Source organism: Alexandromys fortis, unplaced genomic scaffold, assembly GCF_014885135.2.
Source record: "Alexandromys fortis isolate MF-2015 unplaced genomic scaffold, M_Fortis_MF-2015_v1.1 scaffold_102, whole genome shotgun sequence".
Classification (NCBI taxonomy): Eukaryota; Metazoa; Chordata; class Mammalia; order Rodentia; family Cricetidae; genus Alexandromys; species Alexandromys fortis.
The window spans coordinates 1,872,991-1,898,403 of NW_026067984.1; the positions used below are offsets into that span (position 1 = coordinate 1,872,991).

General features: G+C 38.6%; 1 protein-coding gene across 8 annotated transcripts in view; it reads right to left on the minus strand.

Moving 5' to 3' along the window:
- Positions 1 to 25,413, minus strand: part of Gria2 (glutamate ionotropic receptor AMPA type subunit 2) — a 122,049-nt gene that overhangs the window by 47,132 nt on the left and 49,504 nt on the right. For all 8 annotated transcript variants that reach the window (XR_007594722.1, XM_050158737.1, XM_050158736.1 and 5 more), the window contains exons 3-4: positions 16,154 to 16,393; positions 4,225 to 4,421 (exon numbers count right to left, since the gene is read on the minus strand). Coding sequence is in view for 7 of the 8 variants with exons in the window: in XM_050158737.1 (XP_050014694.1) it covers positions 4,225 to 4,421; positions 16,154 to 16,393 (437 nt within the window). In the remaining variant the exon portion in view is untranslated. The remainder of the gene's footprint in view (positions 1 to 4,224; positions 4,422 to 16,153; positions 16,394 to 25,413) is intronic.

A 25,413-nucleotide genomic window follows, 5' to 3' on the forward strand; every position in this document is an offset into this window, starting at 1 on the left:
GGTAAGCGCACCTTGGGGTGCTTACACACATCATTAGAAATGGGCTAGTCCAGGTGCGAGAATTAGCCTGTAAGGGCTAGAGTTCATGGGCCAAGCAGTTCTTAAATGAATACAGTTTGTGTGTTGTTATTTCGGGCATGAGCTAGCCAAGCGGCCGGGGTGTTGGGGACACAGCCCCGCAGCTCTTATTTCAACACAGTACAGAGATGTACCTGGTGATAAACCCACTCTTAAGTGAAAATAGGTGAAAAATGCATTTAATTCTCTTAACCCACAAGCCTTCATAGCTCCCAAGCCAAAGTTCAGTGAGTATGACTTACTTTCTTTTATGATTGGAATATATAGGGGGAAGTGGTGACCTTTGCCCACTGCCTTTCATTCCCAGAGAGCACTATACTGCATTTGGTACCACAGGGGAGAAACTGTTCAAATGGACAACTTCCGCTAAATTCATATACTTCCTAATGGATCATAAAATTAAACTCCTTAAGATGAGCCATGAAAGTCTATGGTCATAATAGAAAATAAATAAAACATAATAAAAAACTGTTTTGCATAATAGCATACTTCTTTAAAGCCCTCAGGACGTTCTGTCTCCTCACTTGGAAATTTCTCCACATTGCCACATGAATGCACTATTAACATACATGTTGTAGCCAATCTCAACGTAGTGGTCACCTCCTTGCTGAAGACTTCCACGACCGCCCAGCACCTAAGACGTTGTCAGGTGATTGTATCGACACATTTGGTCCAAGAGCAAGGACAGAATTTCCAGAAAATGTTTTACAGAATACCATGCCGAAATTGTGTAGCAGCTGTTTGAAAGGAATTTAGGGTTTCTGTAGGCTTCTGATACATTTCTACATCACACAGCTAAATTGCCTTTTCCGAGAAATCAAATCCTCCACGTTGAAGTCAGAAGCTTGAAGAAAAGATGTCCTTTTTAAGTGAAAAATATTCTAATTCTTCTTGGCTTAATCAACAAGCATTGTGTCCATAAATATCTTAAGAACATCTGTTGATTTTGCCTATTGAGCAAGCTATCATGAGAATGTCCCTGTTTTCCATCTGAACATTAAAATGAACACTATAAATGACAGAAGTTGTCCCTACTTCTGTTTACTGAGAAAAAGAAGAGATGAAATCCTCTAGGTTATAGTTTTTTATAGATGTTAGTGCTGGCCATAGTCACCATTATCATTTTGCTTTACAATAGCAATTAGTATTATACAACAGAAAATTTATGCTAATTCCTAAGTGTTCTGATAGCAGAACACATTTTTAAATCTGAGCACAGTCAGAAATAACTGTCTTCAGGGTTTTATCAAATAAGGTTAAAGTAGTCCTAATCTAATGCAGGCTAATTCTGATGCTAATTTCCCGATGCCACAAAAATAAAGTGTTTTTTCCCATCGCCATTCTCTTGCAAATACTAGTTCAGTGACTTAATAATAGAATTCTCTTTTTCTTAGGCTGTGCCCTATGGACACCTTGTATCTGGTCCACGAAGGACATCCTAACCTAATCTAAACTGTTGCTTTCAGTCCTTCTCTCTAAGAATAATTTCTTCTTTTCAGCCATTGTCCATGTTATGATGACATTACTACCGCACTGACTTTCTCTGATGAGACTTGCCATGTTTTATTTAATGATGTTTTAGTTATACTGTTTCTGCTGCAAAAAAAAAGCATTAAAGACTTGGAAGATTTGTATAAAAATAAGAGACTCAAAGGTAGCCAAATACTACCTTTTGTGTTTAATTTGTATAAATCATTCCTCTCAAAAGATGCGTTGATCCTCATTACTTACATAGTTTTACCTGATATGATCCACCCATAGCCCATATGTTAAAGGCTGGGTCCTCAGTATGGTTTTATTCGAAGGTGGTACAAGCTTCATGACATAGGATATAGTGTAAGAAATTTAGGACATTAGAGTAGTACCCTTGAGGAGTAGAGGTACCCCAATCCCTCCATCTCTCCGTTGCTTCCCAGCTACACTGAGGTGAGCAGTTTCCCCCAACAGGTTCAGTTGTCATTAGATGTTGTCTTTCTCCTAGCTGGAAAATTACAGGCAGCTGGCTGTGCATGAGACCTTCTAATACAATGAGTCCAGACAAACATTTCTGCTTTATACTTTGGTTTGCCGTTTTACTTGTTGTAGTAGCAGAAAGTTGAGTAACACAGCTTTATATGCTATAGGTTTTCATGCTGTATCTATATTAATCTTCTTCCCGTATAAGGAAGCTCATGAGACTCAAATTGCAGCCTTTCTTATTATTCTTTGCATCCCTCACGTAGGTAATAAATGCTGATGAAGCGATTTGCCATCCATTTGTGCACTCGTTTAGTGTATTGGTAGAGGTATATATTTATCACATATAAATGTAAAACGATGCTTTTTAGGTGACCTACTCCATGTAAACTTACACAACTATGATTAAAGACTTTGCTTCAAATGTTAGCTTTTATTAGTCCCAGTTTGCTGTGCAATTTTCTTATTCACGTTTTTGAAAGACACAGTTTTATAAAGGCTTTCGTCTTATTAGGAAGAAGCAGGAATATTTATTTTTTTAAACCAGACCAGTGAATATTAAAATTCAGCTTTAATGAAAACCTACTATGATGTTCAAATGGGATTTGATGTGTGCATTTCAGCAAGAGGCCTACAGAAACAGCAATCCTAAGTTCATCGCCTGAGACCAAAATCAAGATTTTTAAGTTGAAATTGTTCTCCTGCCTTGCATACAAATGAGTCTCTTACAGGTCACATTAGATTGATTTAGTTATTTAATTCTTTATTAAGAACTCCATTTTTATTTCTTAAGGCCTATATTATATAATCAATTAAGGTTTCTAAACCCTTGTTTCTAGAATTGTTGTCCTGATTACATTAGTGGATTTCAGTTTTTATCTCAATAGTTAGAAAGAGCATAAATGTATACACAGCTGTGTATTTTCTTTCCAATCTCATATACTTTCGAGGAAGAAGCAGCTTCAGTCTCTCTCTCTCTCTCTCTCTCTCTCTCTCTCTCTCTCTCTCTCCCTCTCTCCCCCACATATACATACAAACACTAGCCAGGACTAGTGAAGCATGCCTTACTAAGCAAATCATGAAGCATACTTGATCAGTTTCTCTGCCTTAAAGCACTGAGGATTTGGTTTCTTACTTTGTTACCACTTCATGGTTGTCTTATCATGAAAGGTCTTATCTAAAAGAAGTCAGTAAGATAAGAGCAGACAAAAGCATTCACATGTCTGATATAATTATTCTGTCTAACACCCAAATGAATACTGTTGACTTCCTAAGTCATGCACGTGATCTGATTGTATTTCCTTCCTTCATATTTTAATTTTGTAGATTAAAATTTTAAGTGGACCCAAATTTTCTGACATGCATGCAGTATCAAAACATGCTTCTTACAACAAATGCCTCCTTTTTCTTATGCTGTAGTAGGCTGTGGTGGTATGAAAGAAGAATAGCCACCATAGAGATCCATGTATTTGAATATCTAGTTACCAGGGAGTGGAACTATTTGACAGGAATAGAATTAGGAGGTGTGGCCTTGTTGGAGGAAGTGTGTCACTGGGGGTGGACTTTGAGGTTCCAAAAGCCCATGCCCTACCCTACCTCCCTCTCTGTGCCTGCACGTAAGGATGCAGTTCTCCAGGATCATGCCTGCCATACATGCTACCATGCAAGATGGTAATGGACAAAGCTTATGAAACTGTAAGCAGTTCCCTAATTAAATGCATTCTATTGTTGACATGCCATAGAGTCTCTTCATAGCAATAGTGACTAAGACACATAGGTATAAAATAGCATATGCTTTCTACCTGCTATTGAAATAACCATATATAAACTCCAAACCAACTTACCATTACCTTAAGGACATCATACTTGTTTTGACCTAATTTAATCAGAATTAAGTCTAAAGTTTTCAACTCAGAAAAGCATGTAGGTTCAGCACAAAGCTTATGTAAAATATGAAAGCTCGGTATTATACATTGCAGCTATTAAATGATAGAGCCAATCTGTTAGCATTATTGACAGCCATCTGCCATTGCTTACTGAAGCTAGGGATAATTCAATTGATGATCTTTGCTGCATTGTCCATGAACTGTAAACTGAAAACTGCAGTACAAGCATCTTGTAGAATGATCCATGCCAGTGCTGATGTTGCAGGCATGGTCTATATTTGGCAGAAAACAGAGATGAACAAACCTGGTCCACAATGTCATTCACTTTATCCCTTTCACAGTCAAGGATTACACGCCGTTCTTTTTTTAACTCCAAATCTTGAAAGAGCGATCGGTAGGTTTCATCTTTCTTGTCGTTATTAATGTTCCCCACATTGATAGCAGTCACCTGCCACTTCTTCTCCGCAGCAGAGTCCAGCACAGCTTGCAGTGTTGATAAACCTGGGAAGACAATGGGTAAGGAAGACCGATGAAGAAACTAGAGGATCTCAGAGCCAAATGGCCAGATTCTCGCCCTTGAGCTTAATGTGTTTGTTTAGTGATAGGGAGGCTGATTCTGACCGAAGCTATGATTATTTTTTTTATCAATTTCTGCTTATGTTTGTGCCAGGCTAAACAAAAAAAAGCAAAAACATACTGTCAAAGGAAATTTGGATAACATTCTTTGTAACTCTGAGATGTGTTTCTTGTAATATGCTGACATGCAAGATCTTCAGTATCTCCAAATTAATTAAAATAAAAAAATTCCCAAGCATATCCCACTTTATAGAAGGTAAAATGGTTTTAGCTGTAAGTGATAGTCTGCCATTTTGTTCTAGTAATCCTGATGGAGTTTGTTTAATACATGTTCACAGAGACTCCCTAAGCAGCTGAATATCACAGCCAGTGATGGCTAAGAGACATCTTAGCCTTTGCTGTCTCCCGCTGGTAGCAGAGCGAGGGCTTTTTTTCTTCTTTTTCAGCCTTCTGTTATATTTTTATTGTTGGAATTGATCTCATAGATATTAAATCATTTATCTATTAACCAGATGGTGGCAGCTATTTCTTTGGTATGGATTTATCTTATTACCTAAATATAGGACTATTTTTCTAATTGTTAGTAACTTTTGTTATGGTGTGGTATTACTTCAACAAGTGGCCAGTGTGGTATTTAATTATACAATAACTGCAGCATGTTTAAAACTTTAAGATCAACAACCAGGTTCGATTGTGATGTGGGAGTGCCATATATCAATCTGTTGATTTCATTGGTTAAGTAATAAACACACTGCTTGGCCTCATAGGTTAAAGCATTGGTGGGGGGAATAAATAGAATAAAATTCTGGGCGGAAGAGGAAGTGAGGTCAGACTCTGCTCTGCTTCCAGAGGGACCGAACAGCTCTGCTCTCTGGAGCAGAGACACCATGATAGACGGAGGCTAGAATCTTCCCAGTAAGTGCACCTTGGGGTGCTTACACACATCATTAGAAATGGGCTAGTCCAGGTGCGAGAATTAGCCTGTAAGGGTTAGAGTTCATGGGCCAAGCAGTGTTTCAATGAATACAGTTTGTGTGTTGTTATTTCGGGCATAAGCTAGCCAAGCGGCCGGGGTGTTGGGGACGCAGCCCCGCCGCTTCTATTTCAACAAATGGCGCCCAGACGTGTGGACAACTGAATCCACAAAAAGCCTGAGAAAGCTTGGGAAAGAATGGAGTGAAGCATGTTTTCTTGGTAGCAGAAATTTCTTGGGTCTGCTCCGCTTGCTAGAGGCAAGCAAGCGCTCTCATCTAAGAGAGGCTTCCTGACTCAGCTTCAGCTGCAAAACCCTGCAGCTCATTAAGAGGTCCTGCCACGAAACACTTAAACGGTGTTGGTGAAAAGCTGAACGCATGCTTTTCGGTTTTCAGCCGTAGCAGGAAAAAAGTTGTGCTGTTTAAAAATGCCGGCTTTCTGGGCCGTCCTGCCAGGGCAAACTCTGACTGAGGCAGGAGGGCCAACTACCGAGAGAGGACTTGACTGTTGTCTGTTGTAGCTCGCTGGCTGGCAGGGACCTTGAAACGCCATAGAATTGTGGCTATAAACATGGCTACAGCCTGTATCTCCGCCATGAGGCTGGAAAGCTAAGGAATGGACTGGATCTACCTGGCAAAGCCACGGCTTTAATCCTACTCATATTGCTCAGTAATTTAAAGGCTCGTGTGGTCAGAAAAAGAGAGATATACAGTAAAGAGATTCAAAGACAAAGAAAATGTTTAAATGATTTACAGTGTGTTAAAAATATATGCAAGCTAAAAGTTAAAAGTTCTTAAAAAAAAAAAAGAAAAAGAGAAGTTGTGTGTGGTAGTACACGCCTTTAATCCCAACGCTTGGGAGGCAGAGGGAGATTGACCTCTGTGACTTCAAGGTGTGGTAGCACACGCCTTTAATCCCAGTGCCTAGAAGGCAGAGACAAACAGATCTCTGTGAGTTCAAGGTGTAGTAGCAAACACCTTTAATCCCAATGCCTGGGAGGCAGAGACAGGCGGATCTCTGAGAGTTCAAGGAGAGCCTGGTCTACAGAGTTATTCCAGGTCAAAGAGATACAGAGAATATAAAAGTAAAAATAAACGAAATAGAGGTTAAAATAAAGCGTACAAAGATGGAAAATACACAGAGAATCTTGATACTGTATACTATTATGCTCTCTTTGAATTGTTTGAATGCTGAGGAAGGAGCAACAGCTGCCAAAAGATATTTGTTTATAAATGCTGCTGAACTAATCCATCGTAGAGATTTTGATGCCTTGACTTTGAAATTTGGATCTAAGGACATGATACTTTGGAAAGGAGTTTCTTTTTTTGTTTTCACAGAGGATGAGACCCTGTTCATTTCTTCTATTCCGATATGGTATGATGGACCACGCCCTCCTGAACGGTTGCTGTGAATACCTTCAGAAAATTGCTTCGCTCAACTGCCAACTGAGATGAAACTAGCACACAGGTTATACCATGAAAGACCTAATTAACGACGCCCCCATTCAGCAGGAAGCAGTTTGGAGAGAAAAAACTGCGCCCATGTTCCCAAATATGGTTTATAAATGTTCTTTTACATTTAAAGGGGGAGATGATATAGGTATGAATAATTTACATTGATATGGATTTTGCTTTAGTGATTTAAATTTAAGGTTAATTTTGTAATGTATATAGGTTGTTAATGAATAATCATTAATAATAGTTAAGTTTGTAGTCATGTTAGTTAAGATTTTCTAGATGTGCATAGATATATTTTAGATAGGCATTCTTCATATTTTTCAAAGATTATAGAATATGGCATTTTAAATGTTTTAATAACTTAGGACTTTTCATGACAATGAGACACTCTGCTCCTGGCAGCACCAATCTACTTCAAGAGGAAGATGGGCATCGAAGAGGATCCTTATGGAGTTTGATAGCCATTTGGGCAAGAAACTGCTCTTGCCTGGACTATTGCATAAACTGGACACAGAGAACCCGCAGAGAGAGGACTGCTGAACTTGCCTAAAGGTGAGATGATCTTTCGGGGTTCCTGATTCATGAAAGAGTCTGCAAGACATTCTTCAGGACAAGCAGATAGTGACTGCCTTTGAAATTTCCTGCTTTGTGGAAATGTCTGCTGGAAACTATGGGCCTGTAGGCCGAAGATGGATGCCCCAACGGTACAGAGGAACTTTGGGTGACTGTCCAGGCAGCGAGATGTCTCTGTCATTTCTAGAGCTTTGGATGTTAAGTTAAAGCCTTCTTTTTTTTTTTTTAAACAGAAAAAGGGGAAGTGATGTGGGAGTGTCATATATCAATCTGTTGATTTCATTGGTTAAGTAATAAACACACTGCTTGGCCTCATAGGTTAAAGCATTGGTGGGAGGAATAAACAGAATAAAATTCTGAGCGGAAGAGGAAGTGAGGTCAGACACTGCTCTGCTTCCAGAGGGACGGAACAGCTCTGCTCTCTGGAGCAGAGACACCATGATGGATGGAGGCTAGAATCTTCCCGGTAAGTGCACCTTGGGGTGCTTACACACATCATTAGAAATGGGCTAGTCTAGGTGTGAGAATTAGCCTGTAAGGGTTAGAGTTCATGGGCCAAGCAGTGTTTCAATGAATACAGTTTGTGTGTTGTTATTTCGGGCATAAGCTAGCCAAGCGGCCGGGGTGTTGGGGATGCAGACCCGCCACTTCTATTTCAACACGATTGTTTCTTAAAAAAAGTAAATCTATGGTTTAGTACTACAAAAAGTAGCAGATGCTCTTGCCTTCTGTATTCTTTCTGCTGTTTTGTGGAAGAAAAGTTCATCAATAGAAGAATAACTTCATGGAAATGCGATCTCAAGGCTCCACAGAGAATTCACTCTACATATCATTTTCATTCCAGAATGATCTAATCTGTACACTTCAAAATATACCTGGATCTGTTTTTATCTATATGGTGTGTGATTCACCTGATGTGAGCAGATCTGTTTATAACCTAAGTTCAAATAGCAAATTTACAATGGCCAGGAAGCGAACAGCTATCTGTTTTGTCCACAAATATCTCAAGCTATAAAATGTCATTGACAATCCTGTGGATTTAATGTTAGTCATAAGCAGGCAAAATAATTTAGAGTATTTTTTGATACTGGAAAACAAACAAATTTCCCAAAGAGGGTGTATGCCAAGTGGTGAAGCTGCCATTTGCAGCTTTTTCAATAAAGACGAGGAAAATGCAGCATCAGTCAAAATCATAAAGGAAATAGACTCAAGTACCTAGTGTTAATTTGAATTAAACCCATGAAATCATAATTAAAATAAGTATCAAGAATATTTGTTTGCTTTAAATGGGTTAGATCCAATCAACTATATTGAAAATATAAACTAGCAAGAACCGTGGGATTGCAGAAGCATTTCCTTGCTTTTCCTGTGTGGAATCTACTCAAGGTGGGGATAAAATCAAGTTTCTTTTTCTTTTAGCCCATCATCCAGTACACGTGACCAAGCATCAGTTCAGAATCAACGCTGTGTGACATCCACTGAAGTTAGGGAGTCAAGGCAATGACTGTCAGCTATTCTGTACCACCCACGACACAGTTGTATATGCAGAACTGAATCTTATCACACTATCAATTTACAGAAAATATATGAACATATTGAGCCCCAAGATGTTCAGATCATCAAAATCCAGAATAGGAAGCAGATTCCATAGTAACAACTCTAACAAAAATATATCAAGCAACCATGATATATAGAGCTCATCTTTACCCTGCAAAGTAAAGACATGTAACAATGTAAACAAACAATGGTGTTAATGGATCTTCGCTAAGCATGACAATAGATAGATAGATAGATAGATAGATAGATAGATAGATAGATAGATAGATAGATGATAGATGATAGATAGATAGATAGATGATGACAGATAAATAGATAGATAGATAGATAGATAGATAGATAGATAGATAGATAGATAGATAGATGATAGGTAGATAGATGATAGATAGATAGATAGATGATTGATTGATAAATAGATAGATAGATAGATAGATAGATAGATAGATAGATAGATAGAGTGGCTATATATAAAATAAGAGAACTGCATATTTTTAAAGTGTTATGTACTCTCAAATAAAAACCTGATGATGACTAGTATTTGTTTATAAAGAATTTCAGAGAGGCAACAAAATGCCAGATAAAACAACAAAAACCTTTATGTAATAGTCATTGTGAGAGGAGATAAAAGTTCCTGACAACCTGGGTGTGGTGCCATACTCTGGAATCTTAGGTCTGTTAAGGATGAAACAGTAAAACCATGAGCGTTAGAACTAGTCTCAAAACAAAGCCTTGGCCATTTTACTGATATTGATTATAATAAAGATTAAAAGTAATTTGTTAATAGATAGTACATAAGAGTGTGAAATCAGAGCAGTCTGGGAAATACTAACCAAAGCAGTCCCTGGTCTGCTATTACAACAGAAGGTAGAGATAAACATGCATTTCTCAAAGGGTGACAAAGATCTCCCTCTACTTACACAATTTTCAGTGATAAAATCTTAGAATCCACCGCAAAGCACCTGTGAGGGCTGTTTACTCTGGGCAAATCCAATTCCCCCAGGTTGTAATTCAAGTAAGTACCTTGTCTGCTTCTCATCACCAATAAGGGCAGAGCACATACAACAGGTCCCCTCAGCAATTCAACAATCACCAGCTGTTTGAAGATACGTTTTGTAACTACTCCATTGTTTTTTCTATCTTTCCAGACATGGGCTTCCAGTCACTTTAAAACAGGACTACAAATAAGGGCCATGCTCTCTCTGTTTTCTCATAGAGTAATCCCCAGGAGCCTCCTTGACTCTATGCAATAAGATATTTTATTGCATTTTATTAAATAATGAAATTTTCACACCAAAAACTTCAAGCACTAATATATTTGGCATTGTCTGGTCTTTGACAGGTAATATAAGAAAATTTACATATAAATTCACTTATAAATGTCTAAGTAGATTTCATCGTGATAAATGTAAGCCTAAAATTTATTGGCAGTTTACCATGTCACAGAATATAGGGATGGTATATAAAATAAAAGATAATGGATTTTTCAAACACCTAACTTCCAAACTCATTTATTCTATGTCACAAGTAACGTGCACTCAATGTAGATTCTCCATTATTAAAATTCTTAGCATTAATGTTTTGGACACAAAATACTTCTTTTTAAAAGCTCAACTTCTCAAGTCGTGCTCTATCAGCTCTGATACAGTTGACTGTGCATGACATCACATCACTCATTCACAAGCTGAGGGCTGATCTCACCCCAATGTGGAAGAGACTGTTGCCTCTTGCTCAGGAATGCTCTCTGTCTCAACATTATTTTGCAGGGGTAGCCACAGACTCTCTCAAGATCCGCTACTCAATTTCCTCCTTCCTCACAGCTGATAATCATGAAAGACTTCTACTGACAGATTTCTTCACATTTAATACAAGATTTTTAAAGTCGTGAGACAGACTCACTGCCTCCTTTGCAAAGGGGGAAGGGCAGGCAATGCGGAGGGGGCGGGCAATAGAAGAGGGGCAAGGGCAGGCAATGCTTTTTAAATTACACACCACTAAAAATACGTGTTCTAGCTCTGAAGATGTAACTAAAGTCTTCTCCCACAGCCCACGTCCACACTGCTGTACTCTTGGCCCTACAATGGAATTAGGAGAAAAAGCAAGCTGAGCTTCTCCCCTTCTCATATGAAATGGCACAGAGATTTCTTCATCGGAGCATGATCCCTTCGTTGGGACAGAAATGTGCGTGGGAATCAGAAGCTCTCCATAAACACTGATTCACGGAAAGCTCTCAGTGAGCCTGACTCAGGCAACCCAGATAGGTACTCCACTGCAGCATGCCATCTTGCTTACTTCTTATTTCTGAACAATTAACAAGAAGAAAGGCGTTGAGACAAACACCTTTGTAAAATCGGAAGAAAAACTGAAAAAGCAACTATCCCTTTCCATCATTTTAAATAATCATAAAGCATTCCAATTATACTATGAGTCCAAAATTAAGTTCCCAATTGCTATTTAAATCTTAAACATTTGGATTTAGAAAGAAATAACTAGTTCAAAATTGTTAGGAAGAGGTTTTGCATGCATGACCTATTATAAGTTGACCTTTTTGCGAAAAATTCAAAAATGACTGGCAGTAATGTTAATGTCATTTAGACCCACTATCCTTAATAGTGAAAGAAAAAATCAGGAAAAAAATAGCTTAAATATCTTTCATTTGCTTATGAAGGGCTGAAATTTAAAATGATAACTGCTGAAGGGCATATTCCATTCAGAACTGTCTTCATTCTTAAAATTGTTATATTTTGCATAAAAATTCACTACCTCACTCATTCCAGGCAGTGTAATTAATACGCATGCTCACTAAGTCATGGCACTGTGCCTAGACTAGATTATAATATCATGCATTTGCCTCATCAGCTTTCTCAAGACATCAGGGGGGAAAATTGTAGTTTGGAAGCATTTTAGTTCTGTGTTAGATGATTTCTTTGACCTGAAGTCAAAGGGATAAGCAGCCTTAGTTCAATATTAAAAACCAACACATAAATATAGAAATGAGTCATTGATTCCGTTTTTACTTACTGTACAGAGAAATATATTATCTTCCTTCATTGACATTGAACCAAAATCACATGTCATTGCACTCAAATTCAAATATATTGCACCTGTAGCCAAAGACCAAAATTATGAGACCTTATGGGCTGACAGAGCTGGCCCATTCCCCTAGTTAAAAGTGTTATCATGCTCCAGCTTACCACTCCCAATGCACTGAGAGCGCAAGAATTTTAGGAAGGGCACGAAGTCCTCAAGGAGTATCAGACTGCTGCCAAGTAGCTGGGCAAAGAGACGACACCAGCAGTTCTGAAATGTCAGCGGGAATGGGAGACACAGCATCTGATTTCTTGTCACTGGGAAACTGAGTTTGGTGGAAGATAATTCCGTACGATGTTCACAGCACCCAAGGCTTCCCATGTGTCTGCCAGGATGCAACCTCGGCATTTGGATGGAGTTTGAGAAACAAGGTTAAATGAATTACAGAATTAGTTAAGGGCAGCCTGATGAAGCGAAATATGTTAAGTCTCTTTAATCTAGTTAACAGTTCTGGGGAGAATATTGTTGGGGAGAGAATTTCTGTCTAGTTCTCATGCTATTCAATGGCACTTTTATTTGCTGGACATCTTAATGTAACACTGTAATATAACATAATATAACATCATAATGTAACACTCCACAAATCCATGTAATCAAGGAGGTAGAGAGACCATATTGAATGAGCCTCCAAGGATGTCAGTAGATAGAGAAAATTATAGAATCTCTTTAAAAAGCCTGATTAATAAGAATAAGGTAGCACAGGTAGGCCCTCCACAGCAGGTAACACGATAGTGAGCAGGGAGCCCATGAAAACTACAGGGTAATAGTAAAGACAGCAGCTCACAGAACGAATGTATGGATAATTTTAACATTATGCAATGTCATAAATTAAGTAACTAATAAGATAAAAGTAGTCAGCAATAATGCCATTTCCATTAGCCAAATAAAACATAAGATAAAGGCCAAGGCCATTTCTGTGTTTGAGAGTCTTACATATTTATCTCTGGAAACAGTTGAAAATGGAAGGCTGTGTAACACTTAACACATTAAAACATCGGCAGCTACTTGATAATATCTCAAAAGTGTGCCCAGAAGGTCACTCTGGGTTTAATGTATAATTACTTAATATTATGACACTAATGTTCTTTGGCCAACAGATGCACTTGACTGGATTCAATTTGTATAATTTAATAATTGGAGATTATCTCATCCTTCCATTTTTATTTAATATTTGGAAAGCATTAATAAAATTGTAAAATGCCCCAGGTTCTCTTTGCAAGTACATAAGTCTATTCGTTCTTTTATTTCTGAGTATCTCTTTTCTAGTCTTTGTGTTTCTCTTCCTTCCTCTGTTTATGTCAGATGTTGCTGTTGTCTATTTGAATGTTTTTGAGGTTTACCTTTTTTCAATGAAAATAGATTCTTCTCTCATACAATACATCCTCTCTTTACTCCTCCAAGATCCCCACACCTTCCTCTTGTCCCCAGATCTACTCCCCCTCCATGTCCTCTTCAGAAAAGAGAGACAAAAGCTGAACAGGACAAAACAAGATACAGTAGACAAGGCAAAAGCCCTCATATGGAGGCTGGACAAGGTAATAAGAGGAAAAGAGTCCCATGAGCAGGCAAAAGAGTCAGAAACACACCTGTTCTTGCTCATTTGTAACTAATGGGAATAACAGAAGGAAGGCAAGGGTGGGGTATAATTCTAAACCTGTCATGCTGGCATTTCCTTACAAAGCAATGTCTTATTCCCCTTTCTAGAGTGTATAACAATTTAAAATTCATACAGCCATTGATCTGGCCTCTGGCCTCATCTACATGTAAGATTTGTTCATCTTCTGCCCCTTCAACTTAGCAAGCATGATTGCCTTCTAATATCAAATTAAATTTAAGAGGCCCAAATATTTAACTCCTTCAGTGAATATCAACTCTTTGTCTAGCATTTCCTGTAGCTCTGCATGTCTAATTATGAACCTCACAGCCAGGGTGAGGAGTGCTTCTGGGTAGAGTTTTCCTGCAGCTAACAGTAAAGCCATAAGTAACAAACAGACCTTATTCTGGGTGACTGAATCTGTCCTTGGAATGCAGTAGGAGCTCAATAAATAGTTCTTGAGTGATATATCAAATACAGTATTAATTATAAATTGTTTTACATCCTAGGAAGGGGAATAAAACATTCTTTGTAAGAAAATGCCAGTATAACAGATATCCTCAGGAAACTGTATATCAAAGCAGACATCAAGAGCCTCTATAAATCTGAGCTATATGCAGACACTTGGGGTGAAAATGGTTTGGCCCAAGTCAGAATGTGAAGGAAGGTCAATCAGATTTAGGATTTAGATTTAGTGAATGAGCAAGTCCGGAAAACTCACTGGAGAACTGGGCAGGACCCATATATTATAAAGCCTGAAAGCCAGTCTGAGAATTCCAATGTTATCCTGATTGTAATATGAAGAAGCCATTGAGATTGATGCTGCCAAAGGAAACACATTTAAAATAATTCTGATTGCTTTGTTGAAAATGGATCCCATAGAAAGCAGTGTGGCATTAAGGATGTGAGGTGTTGAATGTGTGGTAATGCATTGACCCGGGGGCTTAGGTCCAGAAAAGAAGCGACCAAATATGAAATACACACATAGATGGAAATAGCATCACTATGAAGTAAGTGTGAGAAATGCAATTAAAATATTCCCAACTTCCAGAAGAGTTCCAGGGATGCTAAGTCCTAAAAAAAGTGGTCAGAGGGCAACAGGGAAGCCTAAATACCAATAAGCTCGGTTTTGTAAATCGTTTTCATCACATACACAGGAAACCCATATTAAAGTCACCCTGAACTTTGAAATCCACATTTACCATCATGACTCTGCCTGTACTTTACATGCATGATGTAGATATCAGTTCTTCTTTCTCAAAACAGGAGATGAAGCTGTTGACACAGATAATATTATATTATGAGTACTGACTGGTTTTTACACAGAGGCCAGTCATGCCTTGGTTCAAGGGGACAGGACAGAAGCCAGACGCCTAGCTTGAGCAGGCCTGCCTCAGCTAAGCCTGAGCGATGGAAGGAGAATGGACTGACACTGGCTCCCTCCAGTCTGCCTTTCAGCACAACAAAGTGCTCCAACTTGGTCAAAATGGGCTTCTTAATTTCTCTTGAAACTTTAAGTATTCCAAGAAGTGAGCTGCAAAAGGAAGCACTGTGGAGCCTAGCTATGTCTCTATGAAGCGCTTTACCCTTTGCTTACAGATGACCTCCAAAGACACATCAACATCCCCCAAAGTATTTTATGCAATATGAGGTGTGCACAGACTCATGTATGCTCATCACAGACATGATGAATATTAAGAAGACCTTGATTCCTAAACTCCTAAAGCAGCCCTTCTAATACGGTAAAGAATACAGAAACAAAGAATTCCCCATCCCCAAGTTGGCGCACTGATAGAACACATAAAGTATCCTGTGGAATTATATAAGGCAGTTGGCGTTGGATGCCAGAGGCCTGTGCCGGACTATTCTACACACGGGTAGATCATGACCTCACGAGCATCCTGCAACTTCTCTGAAGTTCAGAGACCTTATTTTAAAAGAAGGCTACTTTCCACCTGATAAATCTTGCATTGAAGAAGATTTAGTAACTATACAATACTATAACACTTTCTATTTATATGCTTGTATGGATTCCCTTTAAGCCACTTCTCTGATGAGGAACGTAGCCATTCTGGAGTCTTTGTTGCTCACATGGCTCACATATGCTAGGACTGAAAGTCATTAGATTGTCACAGGCTACCCCTTTCAACTGTGCTCTGAATCTCCTCCGCTTGATTATGTGCCTGTGTTTGTTGTTGCTGTTGTCTTGTTCTGTTTTTGCATTGGGATTTTTGTTTAATTTGTTTTGTTTTGTTTAACTTTAAGCATGTAAATATACTAAAATTGCATGGTTTAATTACATAAAAATTAAACCAAGAAATTCTTAGGCATTTATTTATTTTTTGAGCACCCCATAGCCATACCAAAGGCCAATGCTGTGCTGGACCCATTAGGAAGGGACTCCTGTTACCTACCCCTGTCACTGTCGTAGAGGTACGCAAACTTGTCCCACTGGTAGTACTCGATCAAGCTAAGAAGGGCTCCTTTGAGGTCAGGTCGCATCTGGATGACAAACGGATGCGTGCCATCTGTCGGGAAGCTCGGAGTGATGAAGGACACGTGGAGCGTCCCACAGAAGGACGTTATGGTGTTTACGGACTTCTTGTCGTAAAATCCAAAGATGGCATAGACACCTCTTGAGAACTGGGAGCAGACTGGAAATCAGGAGCACAGAAAAGGTGAGTTATTTAATCGCCATGTAATCATATGGATATTCGTGAAATGCAGTATTCATGTAAAGTACAAGATCGTTACCAGATCAAAAAAAATAGTAAGTTAATACTAATGATTCATCAGAATTTATAGAAACATTTATTTAACATTCAATTAGATAAATTTAAAAAAACTATAAAGAATAAAAAGCAGGAAATAAGGCTACATGAAAATGCATAGATAATTTGACAAGCTTCACGTGGGTAAATCTTAGGACAATTTTTTTAAATGCATAATTCATTGAGGTTTAAAGTATTATTTTAATTAAAATGTAATTGAACTCCCTTTCCCCTTCCCGTTTCTCCTTTCAATCCATCCTATGTCCCCCTTTCCAACTCCTTTTCAAATTTATGAGCTCAGTTGGTAAAATGCATGCCACACTAGCAGCTAACAGTGTGAGCCATGGAAAGCCCATTAAAATGCCTGCCATAGTACCATGCATGAGAGACACCATCACTGAGGAGGTGGAGACAGGAACAATGCTGGGATTCACTTATCAAATGGCCTAATCTAACCAGTAAGCCCCAGATTCAATGAGAGACCCCCTGTAATAATAAAGTAGACTGCTATCACAAGGAACCCCCCCAAATATGACGTCTGCCTTCTTCATGCACATGCACACATGAGCACACTCACTGGCTCACACAGATGTGTCAACACACACACATACAAAGAAATTTAAGCTGATAGTGCTTTATATCACAAGGATCACAAGGCTAGTGTTTCCATAGTGTCAATGCGAAGAAATCTCCGTGAGAAGAAAATACCATGTTTGTCTCAGATATACAGAGGTCTATCACCAGAGAGGCATATGCTCATCTCTGTCACTCTGTCAATTAACAGTTAAATACAGCTAATAAAATTCAATAAATTTCCTTATTTTACTTTAACAGTTGGCTTAACCTACTTACTTGTTCCTCTGCCTGGCAGTTCTTTGGTGAAATCAATATACTCAAATGTGCTACTAAGTTTCTCTCCGTTCCATCCACCCTACTTCACTAATAGGAAATTCTTACATTATGCGTATCATGTGTCTATTAGGTTTTATATTAACTCATTTCTCTCTCATGATAACTCTTGAGATAAAATCTTTTATTATCCCCAAAATAATGACAGGAAAATTACCACTTTGAGTAAATAGCTTGTAGCCAGTAAGAGATGTGTTCAAACCCAAGCAGTCTGCATTCACAATCTGCATTCATATCTATTATACAATACTTTTTAAAAGCACAATTAATGGACTATCTACACAAATGTTATTGCTCTTGTACTCCTGGTCCCTTCCATTGATATTTCGTCACTATAATTGGAATGGTCTTTTGAAACACCAATATGACTGTCTCTTTCTGATAAGTAAAAGCAACTCGACTCAGGATTTCAGTGCTGTATAGAAACCAGCTGTAGCAGCCCTCAGTCACCAGCCCAGGGGATCAGATGCTTTTGATGGATGCATAGCTGGTATTTGCTGAATGATCCTGAACCTATCAGCATCTTCCACATGAATTACTTCCAATACTATCTTACTCCACTGAATCTCTTTCACAAGGATGAGTGGAAATAGATTTGTTTCACAAACAAGAGCCTTGTTAAAGTAGATGTAGATTTTAATAAGCAAATCTAGATGATCCATAACTAATAGCCAACATTTCAATTATTAAGAGATGTTAATACATCAGAAACTAAACAACAATGGTTTTTCATATATTTCATGTAACTACAAGATGAAATTGTGATATTTTATTTGTCCTCCTCTAGGTAAGGAAAGTAGCCTTTAATATATTTGATGACTGAATCTGTTCATCATATAGATGAAAAAGACCTTTGGCTGTTAAGTCTTCCAGGCAAACTCGGCAATGATCTCTTAATTTGTACATGGATAAATGCGTACTGACATGGGTATTTTAAATTTAAATTGGTTATAATTCTTATTAAATCTTAGGTTGATGAAGTATGACATCTGAAAAAGGAAGGTTGCTGTAAAATTCTCCCTGGATCTACTTTATTTGATTTCCACGGAAAGGTTGGCATGGCGTCCAGACACTGGGGTTTTCATGCAATATGATTTATTGATGGGACTTCCTCTCTTGAGCACAGTAGTTTTCATGATGGAGAGAGCAGCATCACCGGAATGCTCAAAAAGAAAGCCACTGTTTGAATACAGAATCTCAGTAAAGAGCCACACATTTCATTTTTCACAGATCTGAACTGTGCAGTCAAGAGACTTCTTTGTTAAGTAAGCAGCTGGAAGCACTTCCTTTGTCTCAATAAGAGAAGCAAACTATACAAAACTTTATAAGAAATTTTATCTCTTTTAAGTCAGAAACCATATATTCTCTAGGAACTTCTGCCATTTCTTCAGTGAATACTGCTTTACAACATGACCTTGGTCCCACTCAACCCTATCACCTTATGGTTCACAAATTATAATGACTTTCTTTTTTCCTACTTCTATTTTTTGGGTATTTTTTGTTAATATCCTATTTCTACAGATGCCATTTGATCAATATTTCTCAGTCATGTTCATGATCTGCAGATATAGTAAGAGTGACATTGAGATCTCTGAGCAAGCACTTTAAATGAGGTACTATTTCCAAGTTCACAGTAACAGTCTGAGAATGGGAGCTGAATCTTATGTTACATGAGTGCCTCATGTCCACACATCCAAGACCTTCTGCAATCTTCTACTGTTGTTCCCCAGTACAGGCTTGTATTTGACTTTGTATTATTGTCACCAAGTGCCTTATAGGTCTTTGATAAGAAAGTTCTTCTTTCATTTTTTTTTATATAGATGTCAAGCAGCAGAGGGAGCTGAAGAAGGAACTGGTACAAGCTGTCACTCCCAAGAACATGCTCAAGGGACCTACTGCTTCCATTTACAGGCTAATTCTCGCACCTGGACTAGCCCATTTCTAATGATGTGTGTAAGCACCCCAAGGTGCACTTACCGGGAAGAGTCTAGCCTCCGTCCATCATGGTGTCTCTTCTCCAGAGAGCTGTCGGGTCTCTCCGGGAGCAGAGCAGAGTCTGACCTCACTTCCTCTTCCGCCCAGCATCCTATTCTGTTTATTCTGCCCACCTATCTTTTAACCTATCAGGGCCAGCAGTTTCTTTATTGCTCAGCCAATGAAATCAACAGATTGATATGACACTCCCACATCAAATCCTCACAAACTGGGGTGTAAGATTTTAATATTAGCAAGAGGTGTATGGGTCATTGCTTAGTCTCATTTTATCATTTTGCTCTGGCTTCCTAAGGTGTCTACCTACCCCATAATGGAGAATGAATTGTCTGTCTCTGAGAGTCAGAATCATCTTAGCCATTAATAAACTGATTTAAAGTCTTTTCTGAGATACAAGCCAAATTCTTACCCATAACCCTCTAAACCATACCAAACATAAGGGTGTGTACTTCCTGATGTGGGAGTGATTTCTTATTAATAAAGAAACTGCCTAGGCCCATTTGATAGGCCAACCCTTAGGTAGGTGGAGAAAACAGAACAGAATGCTGGGAGAAAGAAGCTGAGTCGAGGAGTTGCCATGGTTCTCCCACTCCAGACAGACGCAGGTTAAGATCTTTCCTGGTAAGCACACCTCGTGATGTTACAGGGATATTAGAAATGGGTTAGATCGATATGTAAGAGCTAGCCAATAAGAGGCTTGGAACTAATGGGCCAGGCAGTATTTAAAAGAATACAGTTTCCATGTAATTATTTCGGGGCACAAGCTAGCCATGCGGGCGGCCAGGTGCTGGGGACGCAGCCTCGCCGCTCCTATCACTACAACTTCCAAGATAAGAAATTTTAAAATAAAAATCCCATTTCTAAAATATAGTAAAAAGGAGTAACAAGGAAGGCAGAGATGGGGGAAGAAAGAAGAAGATAAAAATATATCAGGGGAAACACTAAGATTTTCAGCACTGTACAAAATGTAAGACATCCAAGATGCATGGTATCATAATGAGAATGTCAATGCGCTTGAGTTGTTCCATTGCTATGGCTTTGCCAACTTGCCTTTCACACTAAAGCCGTCATAGGATGCCTGCTTCGTGCATGAAAGTTTCCCAAAACTAGTATTATGTGGATATCATCAAGGACTGCTGCCCTCTTAAGCACTGGTCACCTTTCTTTGGACAGGGTACATAGGCGCCTGTGACTGCTTAGGTTTCTGAATGTAAAGAAATACTTCCCCCAGCAACCCTGTGTCTAACTGGAGGATGAGAGAGCATGTTAAGCAAGTTTACCTCTTGTGAACTTGTCAACTCTGGGTTTGATGTGGTCTTATTTATTCTTAGTCGTCTTCCTAGCATCCTTTCTTTTTCCCAGTTGAAAGTAATTAACTTATTTTGAATGGTGCTATTCTTGCTAACAAGTATATCTTACTCAGCCTCAAATTTTCTCCTTTCCCAGCCTTTACAAGACTTTCTGCCATACTCTTTGTTCATAATTATCACTATAAACCTGGATAAAAGATTTTCTGACAATGCCACAGCTAAGATGTTGACTATCTTAAACATTCTTTCACCAGCTAAACACAGCTACCCATGGGGTCTCATGAAATGGACAATAGGTAGAGAAATTCATTGCCATAACAAAACATAAATATCTTTGATTACTACTATCAGTAAGGTCTTAATTTCTATCTGCATCTTCATGAGTTAATTCTTCATGACCTGCATTCTTGACTTCTAAGTTCATATTGGAATAACTCAGTCAGCTTTACCTATAGCACTGTAGGCTTTTAATAGCATAGATCTCTACACTTTCCTAAATCCTTCCTATATTCTCATTCCCAAAATTTAACAAATGCATGGTAAGGATAAGGTTTACTAATAGCAGTGAACACATTTTTAGGACTGGCTTTCGGTATTAGTGGAAATGAGTGATAAACTTTTATCCTTGTGCCACTATACGACATAATAAATTTAATAAAATAAGGATTTCTTTTCCTTTTTGGTTTCAGTGCTTTCATCACCTACAATCCTTTGCTCTTGTCATTCTCGGTCCTTGGTTATGTGTACCGCACTTCTGCTATGTGTACTACGGTTCTGTAGCACCTGTACTACGTGTAATAATACGTGTAATATTACCTGTACTACAGGTAATATGGTATTACCTGTAGCTTCTGCCCTATGAGTAAGGGCCCTGGAGATTGCAATACACACATACACACAGAGACAGAGACATGGGGCCATCCTTGAAACAAGAGTGCCCCAAGAATACCCCCTTTATTGTGTTCAGGGGAAGGTTATATAGGGCTCTGGCCACGCCCCAGCTCTTGAGATCTTTCAGCTGCAGCCACCAGAAATCACTCCCTTGTATCGTGCTCAGAGCAGCTGCTAACTCAGGAAAACAAGTTGTTTTGCTCAGAGAAGCTGCAAGCAAGTTGTTTACAGAAAATTCGGGGTCTAGGGGTCCACAGCCCCCACCAGTCATGCATAGAAACATATGGCAGAGGAGTCTTGTAGCAGACAGGAAGCAAAAAGGTAGAAACAGAAGCTGGCTGCCAACCTCCTTTGGCATACCCATAATTACCAACTTAAACATCACATCGTATAAATTCCTACTATTTCTCCAAATAATTCTCCCAGTATGGGAAGGGAACATTCAACTTATGAACGTGCAAGAACATTTCCTATTGGAATGATAACCATTATGGGTGGGTAGAGAAACCTATCGGCACATTAAACACTAAAACTGAGAGAGGTGTTCTGAATTAATTAGAAATGTGCTTAGTTATTTCCTTTTCATCTCCACTTTATTCCCCAATGGTGCTTCCAAAGGGTAAAGTTCCCACCTGCCCTACATCTTCTAATGTCAGAAAGTTTAGAAACACCTAGATAATCCAGAATAGTGTGCTATTAACTCTAGGGGAAAATGTGAAAAAATAACAAGCTTTCTAAAATGATGTAGACAATATTAGAATTTCCAAACAGTCATCATAGAAATGGAAGACAGACAAAAACAACACAGAGTTTCAGCTCTAGCTTCATGGTCTGTACAATTGCAATTTTACACATTATTGTAAGTTTCTGAATTATTAGACTAATTACCATAAGAAGGTCATGTATGAGTAAGGGTTTAAAAATGATTGCAAAGGAGTCAGTGACACTCTCTTGTTGAGTTCTACTTGAGTTAAATATTTAATAACAACATTGAAAAACTCAGCAAAGTAAAATCCTTCCTTAAGACATTTTAGGTCAAACCACAGAAGTCCTAATCTCCCGAGTGTAAGGAACTTGCTGATTGCTTCTCTTTTTGTCACGAGAACAGATGATATAAGCCAGCAACAATGCTGATGGTGCATGCAACACTTCTATCCTCTTGGGTCATTCTGCTCGCTGGTGCCGCTAATGTGGCATTCACGACACAGTCTGGAAGACTTCACACCACTGTTTAGTAGAAGAATAAAGAGCTGTATATGATTGAGATTTGTTTTTTTTTTACATTTATAGATTGATATGCACCTTGATGAAATGGTGTGAACTTCTTCATAAGCAGGGAGGCAACAGCCCCTTTGCAGCTCAGCTTGTATCTGGTGAGAGCTCCATCAAGAAGGACCACTGCCCTTATACTCCAGACAGCACAAGAGACCTTCACCTCTCATAGTGCTTGAACAGATTTTACCATTGAAGTTTTCCTATCACTGGTTACAATGATACTCTACTCAAGAGACAAATCATATCTTGCTCAAATCTACTGAGTATCTCTGACCTTGTCTAAATGTGTGATTTGGGATTCTTTCTATTACAACTAATAGTTTTCTATGCTAATTCCTTCTCTACACTACTGCCTGCAAACCATACCACCTTAGTATTTTGTCTCTGCCTTTAATTACCGTCTGCCAACTTGTTCTTCTACCACTCAAGCTAAAAATAATGCACCACAGACTTGACTAACACTTGTTCTCTTCAGTTTGACTCTGCGTCTTACAGGTTTCCTCTTTCTCATTGCAATTTTAACTTTTAGGCACATGCTCCTGGGATTTTGTTGTTTTATTTTATGTTATTTTATAACAGGTTCTCACCCTCTAGTTAAGGTGGGCTGGGATCTAATTGTGTAAATGATTGTGAACCTGCGGTGATCTTAACCTTCCATGAACTAGATTCAGTATGTGCCTAATCACTCCAGGATGACACTCATGTTTCTTAGACCTTTACCATCATCACTCTTGTCCCCCACAACTATTTTACTGATGTGGAAAATTAAAAATTCCAATTTCTTGGAGAAAATAAAAATAAAAAGAGAAATGAGGAAAAGAGAAAAGTAAGGAAAGAAAATGTGCAGAGGTTTAGCCTGGGAAACTCCATCTTCCTATAGGTTGCTCTTCTGTGACAGCATCAGAATTAATGACGTTATTTAGATTTGGAATTCCAGAAATTTTCCTTACGGTCCTTCGTTGTTCTGTTCACAACACTCCTTTCCATCTATTTTATTCTACTCCATCCACTCCACAGTGAGCACATGTTGTTTAGAACCTGTTAGGCTGCATTCTAATGTCGAACAAGCATGAACTCGACAAGTGAGTATTTAGCTGAGGTTTGCTGAGCAGGGTTTCCTAGACATTTCTTGCATCTCTGCCTTTCTTTTCTTTTCTTTGATTATGATGTTTGTCTCTCTCCTCTCTCAGTGTCCACTTTTTCCCTACAGATCTGCCTAAAACACACTATTTAAAAGGCAATCTCTGCTGATTTGTCTTTCAATTCTTTTTGTCCTTTTTACATTCTATTTCTTAAGAATCTCATCCTTATTACCAAGGACCCACACATCTTTTCATGTAAATGTTTTCTAGAAGCCCATCAATCCAGTTGTTTATTTGTATACACCTCTTTAGGAAACCAGAAAATATACAGGATAACTATCACATACACTATTGATGTTTATATATATAATATATATTTGCTTATATTATAGTTATTTTTGTTCAAACAATTTATACTTAAAACTATTGCAACAAAATGTCAAGCGTATGCTTCCTAGAATAAAAAAGAAAAATATATTAAACAGCTGTTTACAGTGTCTAAAAACACATAATTACCCTTGATAGCATAAAGACATAGAGACATTATTCAATATCCAAGGATGTGCTGGCAATAATTGTGGGTCCAGAAGCTGAAAAGTCTAATAATGACAGCAATTTGAATCTGGATCTGGAGTTTGGCTTGTAGAAACGGGTTGCCTTTCTCTGCCTCAACCTGACGATAGCAATATTACCTACATCAACATAAGACAGGAAGGCATTAACAGACACAAAAAGCAACTCTCTCAGCATTGTCGGCCACTAATCAGCCACATGGAATCCTCTATGTTTTTCCACCTTACTCTCCATATTCTAATTAATGTCAACACCAGCCATCTATCTATGACGCGCCAAAAGTGTGCTCATATTTTCCTTTAGCTTGTAATTTATCACCTTCACAAAACAGTGTTCATATATTGAAAACTAAACCCATCTTCTAAGGCCAAAAAACATAAGGATCTTCCCACTTTGATCACCTGGATACAAGCGTTTGGCAAGTCCTGTCCATTTGCCCCCTCTAATCTGTGTTCCTCCACTTTGCAGACAGTGCCTAACAGAGTCTCGTAAGCACTTAGTCACTAAACTCCCACAAAAACGTCTCAAACCACCTCCCCTATAATACATCTCTTTCCTATCACCGCATAAATCACCCTTACTTAGAAGCCACCTATGTGCTCCAATTGCTGAGTAAATAAATAGCAGACAGCGTCACTCAAGTTCTACCGGTTTTGTGAGGTCTGAGTCTCGTGTGTTTACCATGTGTGATTCTGAAGCCATTTCCATGGCTGTGGGTTAGCCAGTTTTATCGCTGCTTAGCTTTCTCTTTAGTGGCTCAACTGAGGAAAGAATAAAGACCCAATCACCTGTGCAAACCCAACAAGTTCATGACACATGCACCTTACAATAAACCTCATAATAAACGGCACCTTAATAAAGTAACAGTTCT